Raw genomic sequence first — 9,953 nt, forward strand, 5'->3', positions numbered from 1 at the left:
ATAAAATATAATAAATTTAATAAATTTTTTAATTATAAAAAATTATTTATATATTTATTTATATTTTAATAAATTTAAACAATTCTGACAGATTAACAAGACTAATTAATGAATTTAGGTCTCGTCTACTAACATATTAAGACTTTTATAATAGCGTGAGTTTAGAACTATTTTATAAGAGATGAAGACTAAATCAAATATTGACTAAATTGTAGGTTCTTGATAGATTGCCATATCTATTTCCACCCTTAGACACCATGAACAATCAATGAATATTTGCATGACGCTGCAGACGTGCATGTCCATGTAAATGTGAAATAAAGACAAATGAAGAAGAGTTTAATATTCACTCACTTAGATATTTTGATTTGAAAATTTTAATTAATTCACCTTATTATTTTAACTTAGGTTTAGCTATAATGTATTCTATGAGTGCAAGTTAAGGTTGCTAATATTAGAAAATTTTAAATAACTTATTTTAATAAATATACAATAAATGTATTAAAATTTTTAACTGTTGATCTGAATTATAAAAAATATATATAATATATATTAATTGAAATCAACGATTAAAGCAACTGAAATACCGGTATTTTCGATACACTTGAAATTTTCCTATAATATAAGCTTCTGGTATATGTTAAGTAATATATACAATTAAACTCTTTCTAGCAATAAAAGATGGATAAATCACATAAACAAACGGAATAGGTTCCAATTTTACATGAATATCCTAAATGCAATAAGCTTATATGCATGTCTCGTTTTGGCTATAAAATTATATAAATTGAAACAATTTAATTCGATTTACATTGACTCCATATAAATCGAATCCATATGATTCGAATTAGCTAGTGTAACAACAAATCAATGTAAATCGAATCCATTAAGTTCGATTTACTAAGGAAAAACGTTACGTATATTAAATCGAAACAACTTGTTTCGATTTACAACATTTGATAGACCACAGTAAATCGAATCAAACTAGTACAGACATGCAGTTTGATTAAATTGAATTTATTTAATTCGCTTTACTAGGGAGTATGTACTAAATAAATAGGATCAGAACGTGGAGTGTTCAATAGAGTGGAATTCACAATGGCTAATGAAGATAGTTTTTTAGTTCTATTGCACTACAGAGAGACGATTTTGAAAAAAATGCGAGAGAATAAAATTTACTGATAAGAATTTGTTGAGTGTCTTTATCAAACCTTCTACGAATTTTGTTGAGTTTTAAAATACTATACTCTAGAAATTAGGGCTGCATGGAATGAAACAGGTAGAAAAGTTTTTTATAAAATTCCGACTTCTGTTGTTTGAGATGGGTGAAGTACAACTCCTTTGTAATAGACAGTGATGATGATTTAGAAATTTTATTTCACTGTCATCGTCAATTTTTCGAATTGAGAACCCATGAACTATTGGCCTTGGAGATGTGGTCTCTAGTTCAGTAGAATCGAATCAGAATCATCAATTAGTGGCAATGGCAGCAGCCTCTAGTTTGACCCCTGTTGTTGTGTCTTCATCTGTGCCTGTAATGGCATCTGCGACAATTTTGGTGGCATCTCCATCTTTTGCAACTGATCTAAATCGCGATGACAATGGAGAAATAGGTGATAATATGAATACTCTTATTATGATCCCAGTTTCCGAAGAGGTTGTCATCTCGATTTCTGAGAAGTTGGAGAACTAGATGCCATGAAAGATGTACTGTGGATTAACGATGATGTGGATCCCACCATGATTGATGATGGTAGCGATAATAATATAGGGAGGAGTATTTCCGTTGGAGCTGGTAGAGCATCAAGCTCGGAATGAGACTTTTCGACTTTAGACTTAGAGACCATGAGACTGCAGGGGTTCCCGAATGTAGAATTCAGATTTGGGGCCAGAAATTCATAGGATACAGCAGATCTTGCTGAGTTTTAACTTGGTCAGTAGTTTCAAAATAAAGCAAAAATCATTTTATGTGTGAAGATTTATATTCACAATGAGATTGAGTACAAAGTGCCAGAATCGGAACATGTCAAATACTATGAAAATAAAGTATAAGGAGTTTGAAAACAGTTGCTGACGGTTGATTCGAATCACTTTTTGCCAGCATAAGGGTATTTAGAAGATCAGACGGTATAACAGACCTCATACATATCTTGCCATGTCGATCTCCAGTGATCACAGAAAGCTTGATTATCATGTGATATCTGCTTTCATCCTTTCTATGATTAGAGCTGATGCGGCTGTGTCTATCAAGGTACTACAGAATGTGACAAAGGCACATTTTGGATTTAGATCGACTTACATGAGGGTTTGGTTGGCTAAGCAAAGGCCGTTGCGCAGATTTATGGGAATTGGGAAGATGCCTACAATAAGTTGCCAAGATAGGTACTAAGTATGCTGCCAGGTAGTATTGCAGTACTGAAAACGTCCTATGCGACTTGGAGGCCAGGTTAACTAGTCATCAGGGTATTTACATTGACTTTTTTGTCGTTCCCACCGTGCATCAAGGCATTCAAGTATTATAAGCCATTAGTTAGCATTGATGGGACTCACTTGTTGCGTAACTTTTCTCTCTTGGGTAAGGTTTGCGAGTGGAGGAGGTTGTGAAATATAATTCAATATAATTGAATTCGAATTATATATATAGAGAAACTACTAGTAAATCGAATCTATTACATTCGATTTACTTTAGCATCACATTTTCTATAAATTGAAACTACTCAATTCGATTTATCATGGGCATAGTTATCAGAACCGAACCGGTGATCGAACCGGTCAGGTTACTGGGTCACTGGATTACTGGTTCAACCGGTGGGCCACTGGTCGAACCGGTCAACCCGGTAGATTTTATAATGAAAATAAATTGAATATAAATAAAATAAAAAAATGCTATATGTATTATAATTTGTGTATAATTTAATAAAAAGCACTGCAGTTGAGTGGTACAATCTTCCATGTTATATTCAAAATCGCAGGGGTTCGAACCCTATGTTTGTCATTTTGGAAAAATTTCCAAAATTCCCAATCCTTGACACTTGGCAAGACATGGAGTATATGGAGCACGGTGGAACGCAGGAGCGCCGACGCGTCATAGGTTTCCCTCAACTGTGACCCGAGCGGTTTGAGTTCGAACCGGACCGGTTTTCACCGGTTTATTTCGGATTTAATCGGTTCGTTCCGGTTCTTTACCTTAAACGGTCTTCAACTTGGACCGGACCGATATTGGGTTCGGTTCACCGGTTTTTACAACTATGATCATGGATTATAAATCGAAGCATCTTGATTCGATTTACCATGGCCTACTTCACTAAAACGGATTTTTACAGTAAATCGAAACTACTGAATTCGATTTACCATGCACCTACTAATTTGAATCTAATTAATTTGATTTATATTGAACGAGTATAAATTGTATCAATTAAATTCGATTTATATAAATATGCAAACAAGATATTTATATAATTTATTTATATTTAGAATATTCATGTAAAATTGAAACTATTCGGTTTGTTGATGTGATTTACCCTTAAAATACAGTAATATATTCGTCACATTGCTTGAATTAAATTTATGCAGTTTTCTTTCCTTATTATTTGTTTGGTTGGCAAGTTAGTCAAAAATAAAAACAGAAAAATGTTTCTTTTGATGATCCAATGGGCCATGCGCATGGTTCTCGACTTCTCGTCACCTTTGGTAAGGGCCGCATTAGCTTGGTCTAGACCATTAGGACATTATCGGTATTATAATAGTTGAATGGGGTCATTCTAAAGAAAGAAAAATAGAACTCAAGACTCCGAGAGGGAATGTTGTACGGTACCGGCGGTGGACTTGCTTCTTGAGTTGTTGCCTCAAGTCTCAACGACGACCTAACCAAACGTCCAAACCACACACACAGAGTGAGCTTCTTTTTGTTGTGTTCTCTCACTCTAACTTTAACAAGCTCCAGTGTTTGTTGCTGTAAGCACCAATTTCCATTTCCATGTATGAATTATAATTTGATCTGAGCTTTGCTTACTATCCCATGGTGCTTCCTCGGATCCTCCTCCTATTCGCCCTGCTGAGTCATCATCTGACTCAGTCCGACTCGGCACCACAAGCCTTCAAGAGAGGTACCGGCCACCCTCAGTGGCACCACGGCGCCTTCCACGACGTCCGCGATTCCGTCCGATCCGATGTTCGCCGCATGCTCCATTCCAGAGCCGAGGTCACCTCCTTCTCTTCTCCTCATTTCCAATTTCAATTCCAATTCGATTTCCACTCCTAGACCTAAGTTTGATTTTGTTTGTATACTGTTGTTGTGGTTCGTGTAGGTTCCGTTTCAGGTTCCGTTGGAAGTGAATGTGGTTCTCATCGGTTTGAGTGGAGATGGAGGATATAGATACACTATCGACATTCATAATTTGGAGCAATTTCTGAGAACGAGTTTCCCCTCTCACAGACCCTCTTGTCTCGAGACTGGGGAGCTTCTTGATATTGAGCATCATTTGGTCTATAATGCATTTCCTGTAAGCTAACCTTCACTCTGCCTCATACTCTTACTATTTTTTTTTTTGCGTGCTCTCTTATTAATGCTAGCTTTTAACTATAGGCTGGGCAGCCTGAATTGATAGCACTTGAGAAAGCTCTGAAAGAGGCTATGATTCCTGCAGGAAAAGCTAGAGAGGTAACTGATCCTTTACTTGCCACTTTCTGCCGTTTCGCATGGTTTTATGAAATTTTTATCTGTACTATTTATTTTTCAATAGAGATGGTTCTAAAATTTGTTTCTACTTCCAGAGTGAATTTGGAAGGGAGGTACCTCTATTTGAAGTTGAAGCAACATCCGTGGAGCCAATATTTCAAAAGCTGTACTCCTATATATTTGACATGGATAGTGGGGGATCTTCGGTCATAGATATGGACAGACCGGTGCCAAATGCCATATTTGTTGTGAACTTTGATAAGGTATAATCAATATTCACTACCTTTTGCAAAAAGAAGAATGCAAGCTTTGTAGGTTGTAACATGTGAAGTAATAGAAAAGTTTATTTTTCCCTAGCTAACTACCAATGATCTAATTATGAACAAATGAATGCTTAAGTTCTTCATATTTCCTTCTTGTTCAGTATTTATGTTCCACTACATTGTGGAAGTTAAATTTAATTTTATTCAATTGCTAATTTAAAATATATTGAAGGTGAGAATGGATCCTAGGAATAAAGAAATGGATCTTGATAGTTTAATGTATGGCAAACTTCCGGAGCTTAATGATGAAGATATGAAAAAACAAGAAGGTGATTATATTTATCGTTATCGCTATGATGGTGGGGGAGCAACTCAAGTTTGGTTGGGGTCTGGAAGGTATGTACAAGTAACCTTGTTTACTGTTGAACTTCAGGTTCCCCTCCCAAAGTGTGTTTTTATTAGCCATGGAGGTTTTTACCGGCATAAACTGGTTGCAGTGCATGTTTATATCCTAAAAGTAATCATGGTAACTGATGTATGTATGCTAGAATGACCCTTTTTTGTGTGTGTTTGTGTGTTCAGATTTGTAGTGATCGACCTTTCAGCAGGCCCATGCACTTACGGTAAGATTGAAGCTGAAGAGGGAAGTGTCAGTTCTAGAACTCTGCCAAGATTACGAAATGTGATTCGACCAGGTGGTATGACCACAGTTTATCAATCCAGCAATGATATCTTTCTCGGGCAGCTTGCTTCTTTGATATCAACCACAGTGGAGCATGTTATAGCACCTGATGTAAGGTATTTGTGGTATCATGTAAGCATATAACAAGAAGTAAGAAATCACCTAATAAGTCAAGTTGGCTACTGCCATCCATTGGACCCTATAGCAAACCAATTTCAGCAAAGCCCTTTAGAATAAGACCTTCTAGAATTATATGATCTAAAAATTTTCTTATGTTTTCCTCTACTACTTTTAATTGCAGTATCTTCCATTTGACTAACATTTTCCTGAGCCAAGTCTTGTTACTTGACCAAACCTGTAATTTCAGTTTTCCCTTCATTTCTCCTAGGGATACATTGTTACCAGTTTCAGCTTTTCTTTGACTACCTTCAGAATACTTTTAAGAGCACTTGAAATGAATATTTAATTGACTTATGTATATTATTCTACAATCTCATCATGTTCTTATTGATATATTCAGGTTTGAAACTGTTGATCTTACTTCAAGATTGCTTATACCAATAATTGTCTTGCAAAATCATAATCGGTACAACATTATGGAAAGGGGCCATAATTACAGTATTAACATTGATGCAATTGAGGCAGAGGTTTGTTATTTCATTTTCTTCCAAGTGGACTACTAATTTTGGTTATCATGGATTTTGGAGAAGTGCCTGCTGCTGTTCTCTAGAACTGAGATTTAGTTCAGCTAGGCAGGATCAGCATGTGATTATTTTATACTTTTCCTTGGTTTCAGGTGAAGAAAATGCTCCATGATGGTCAAGAAGCAGTAGTTATTGGAGGTGTACATTCACTACATCGCCATGAGAAGCTTGCAATTGCTGTTTCAAAAGCTATGCGCGGCCATTCCCTGCAGGAAACTAAGAATGATGGTCGTTTCCATGTTCATACAAAGACTTACCTGGATGGTGCACTTTTAAAAGAAGTGGGTCCTGAATAGTTTTTTTAATCTGTCATTGTTAATTTACTCATTATCTTATCGGCAACATGGTCACTTCCTTTTGTGGGGTAATTACTTGAGAGGTCTCTACATATGTTTAGGTTTTGAACAATGAATACGCGTTGCACCTTCTTTGACTAAATAGAGAACATTGAGTGCTTAGGAGATGCACTATTGCTCAGTTATTTTGTAGCCTAAATGATCTTCTGAGGAACTTGCAGGATTCATTATTCAAATAATTAAATATGTATCCATCTTGAAAGATGCTAAATGAAACTTTCTGCTGATGTGCAGGAGATGGAACGCTCTGCTGATGTGCTTGCTGCTGGATTGCTTGAAGTGGCTGACCCATCTCTATCAAGTAAATATTTCCTTCGCCAAAATTGGATGGATGAATCTGAAGTGTCTACGGATTCTATTCTTAAGCATAAACCTCTCTGGGCTTCCTATGACTCAAAATATAGCAAGAAAAGGAAGAAGAAAGTAAAGAAACTCGGGGATCTGCAACCAACTTATGGAACCCGAGTAATTCCTGTGTGCGTGTACACCATTCTTTCTTGCATAAATGCATGTTATTGTCTATATTTATTAATAGGTCTACAGACACAACACAAGTTTAAATTATCACCTTTATCTATTTCCAACTGCTCTCTTATTACTAATTAAACTTTGATCCTTGGGATTTTTCATGAACAAGACAATGTTGGTAAATTGGCAGCCAGTTATTAACTATAGGTTTTATGAAGTTGGCTTTCCTAGACTTCATTTTGGTTTGCAAATTGAATGGAATATATGAATATCCTGAAAATGTCAAGAATGACTGGCCTAGTAAAAAGGGAAATAGTCAAGGATGGGGTTTCAGGAGCTCTATTATTTATTTGCTTAACCGAGTCACAGTTGTTATATATTGACTGCCTTTTCTTCTTTCTTTCTTTCTTTCTTTTGGTTAGCTTTGTGCTATCATTGGCAGACGTGGATCGAGACCTTATGATGGATGATGAAAGTATGGTATGGACAAGCAATGATGTTGTAATTGTGCTTGAGCATCAAAATGATAAGATCCCTTTAAGGTGAGTGAATATGATATGTGGATTTCTGTACTTGAAGTTGGAGATATATACTAACTATCTGGACATTTTAGAAGATAGGAGAAAGGGATAAATTGTCACCTTAATATATTATTTGTAATCTTGTGAAACCATCTGATGTTTCTATGTACAACTTCTAACCCTTTTTCCCTTGGGTTTCCTTGTGTCAATTTAAATACCAGTGATAATGTAAGATGGTTTCTGCTGTCTTAAAATAAATTGTCAATTTTAACTTTGTTATTTAATGTTTAAGTTTATCTTCTGCGAAGATATATTGCTCATCCATTGTGATTTAATTTTTAAAACAATATCTAACTGAATAAGTTTCTGAGAATGGAACAGCGTATGCACTGCTCTTAAGAGTCATAAAATCTACTTCAATCTCCAGTTTTATTTACCCTGGTCTTCCAATTATTGGTTGTCTTGCGAAACTTCACATCACTTTTCATTGTCTTGTTTGACAGTTATGTTTCGGAGACCCAGAAAAGGCATGCTCTTCCATCTCAGGCACAACGGCATATACTTGCTGGCCTTGCCTCAGTTGTGGGTGGTTTAAGTGCCCCATATGAGAAGGCCTCTCATGTACATGAAAGACCTGTTGTGAATTGGCTTTGGGCTGCTGGTTGTCATCCCTTTGGACCATTCTCAAATACATCTCGCATCAGTCAAATGCTCCATGATGTTGCCTTAGTAAATGCTCTCTTCATGTGCCATATTGAGTTTTATTTGCTAAGAACTATTCTCTAATTGGATTTTTATTCTTTAACAGAGGAACTCAATATATGCTCGTGTGGATTCTGTACTCCGTAGAATTCGGGAGACATCAGAGGTATTCATGCTTTCATTTGATTTTATCAATCAAAATTTATTCATGCTTCATTTAAATTATATAAATACAAGTGCTTGATTTATATAAATCCATGTCAATTCCGTACAGACTGTCCAAGCTTTTGCAGCAGAGTATCTGAAAACTCCCCTTGGTGAACCAGTGAAGGGAAAGAAGGAGAAATCAACCACTGAACTATGGTTGGAGAAGTTCTACAAGAAAACAACAAATTTGCCAGAACCCTTTCCTCATGAATTAGTTGATCGCTTGGAAAAATATCTCGATGTAAGCTAAACTTTGATTGCAGTTCTTGACCTGACTTATGGTCGTTTTTATGAACATTGTTTTTTGTTTATATGCATCTACCAGGGCCTTGAGGAACAGCTTGTTGATATGTCTTCATTGTTATATGATCATCGACTACAAGATGCCTTCTTGAACAGTTCAGATATTCTGCAGAGTACCATGTTCACCCAACAGTAAGTTAACCTGTATTTCTTTTATGCTGAGAAAAAAGACATATATGATGCTTAATTTTATTTCGTAGTGTTTACCTTTTTATAAATAAAATGGTGCTATTGTAATAAATACTTATAATTGTGATTGCAGATATGTTGACCATGTTCTGGCCTCTGAGAAGGATAATATGAGATGTTGCAAAATTGAGTACAAGTATCCCGTGCACTCTTCTCAAACTTACATCTATGGGGGAATACTTATTGCTGGGTTCTTTGTGTACTTTGTTGTAATTTTCTTCTCATCTCCAGTGCGGTGACATATGTTAGATTTTGACCCCAACAAGAACCGATAACCAGGCCTTATCACATTTTGGTAGAGCTTATGGTTGCCATACCAAATCGAATATATGCAACAATTTTGAATGCGTCAGTGCAGCACAAATTACAGCAACGTTGACTAGATTTTATGTATTTGGCATAAAAGTTGCCAGGAGGGTCTTCAGCTTTCTATTTGCTTAATTAACTGAAGAAAATCTCATGTACACTTTGTAGTCTCTTGGGGCGGGGATGAATGCTTTCAGTAGATGCGATTAAATGGATAACAATTGCAAATTCAATGGGTGAAATTGACTTTGGCCATAACAATTTTGTTGTGTCTAGAAGAATATTTGTTGAAGTCGCTTGTTTCTTGGCAACATGCATTGTCTTAAACGCTTCAGGACCATACTTGAGTTTAAGGCATTTCACAGAATTCAAAGTTATTCACAAAATATTAGTATTAACGATTTTTTTTTTAAATTTCATTTTTCACTCTTAACTTTTTTGGGTGTACAAGTAAAGTATATTTAAGTATTAAGAAAAATTTACACAGCACAGGGAAATTTTTAAGCACACAACATAGCCAAAGCTTAATATCTAACTTGTACTATACGAAAAGGAGATTGGTAAACGGCAAAAC

At 35.8% G+C, this 9,953-nt stretch overlaps 1 protein-coding gene across 1 annotated transcript; it reads left to right on the forward strand.

Moving 5' to 3' along the window:
- Window positions 3,764–9,671, forward strand: LOC107639273. The gene is made up of 15 exons (XM_016342759.2): window positions 3,764–4,201; window positions 4,308–4,502; window positions 4,586–4,660; window positions 4,774–4,941; window positions 5,174–5,337; window positions 5,524–5,739; window positions 6,144–6,270; window positions 6,420–6,608; window positions 6,918–7,159; window positions 7,574–7,693; window positions 8,176–8,401; window positions 8,481–8,540; window positions 8,649–8,822; window positions 8,907–9,016; window positions 9,147–9,671. Exons 1-15 carry the CDS (start codon window positions 4,019–4,021, stop codon window positions 9,310–9,312), a joined length of 2,415 nt encoding a protein of 804 aa, XP_016198245.1. The 5' UTR covers window positions 3,764–4,018; the 3' UTR covers window positions 9,313–9,671.

This window comes from Arachis ipaensis, chromosome B01, assembly GCF_000816755.2.
Source record: "Arachis ipaensis cultivar K30076 chromosome B01, Araip1.1, whole genome shotgun sequence".
Classification (NCBI taxonomy): Eukaryota; Viridiplantae; Streptophyta; class Magnoliopsida; order Fabales; family Fabaceae; genus Arachis; species Arachis ipaensis.

Coding starts and splice junctions, on each gene's coding strand:
- LOC107639273 (XM_016342759.2), top strand. CDS start 4,019: ATGGTGCTTCCTCGGATCCTCCTCCTATTCGCCCTGCTGAGTCATCAT. Junction 4,202..4,307: donor TGCTCCATTCCAGAGCCGAG/GTCACCTCCTTC, acceptor TGGTTCGTGTAG/GTTCCGTTTCAGGTTCCGTT. Junction 8,823..8,906: donor GCTTGGAAAAATATCTCGAT/GTAAGCTAAACT, acceptor TGCATCTACCAG/GGCCTTGAGGAACAGCTTGT.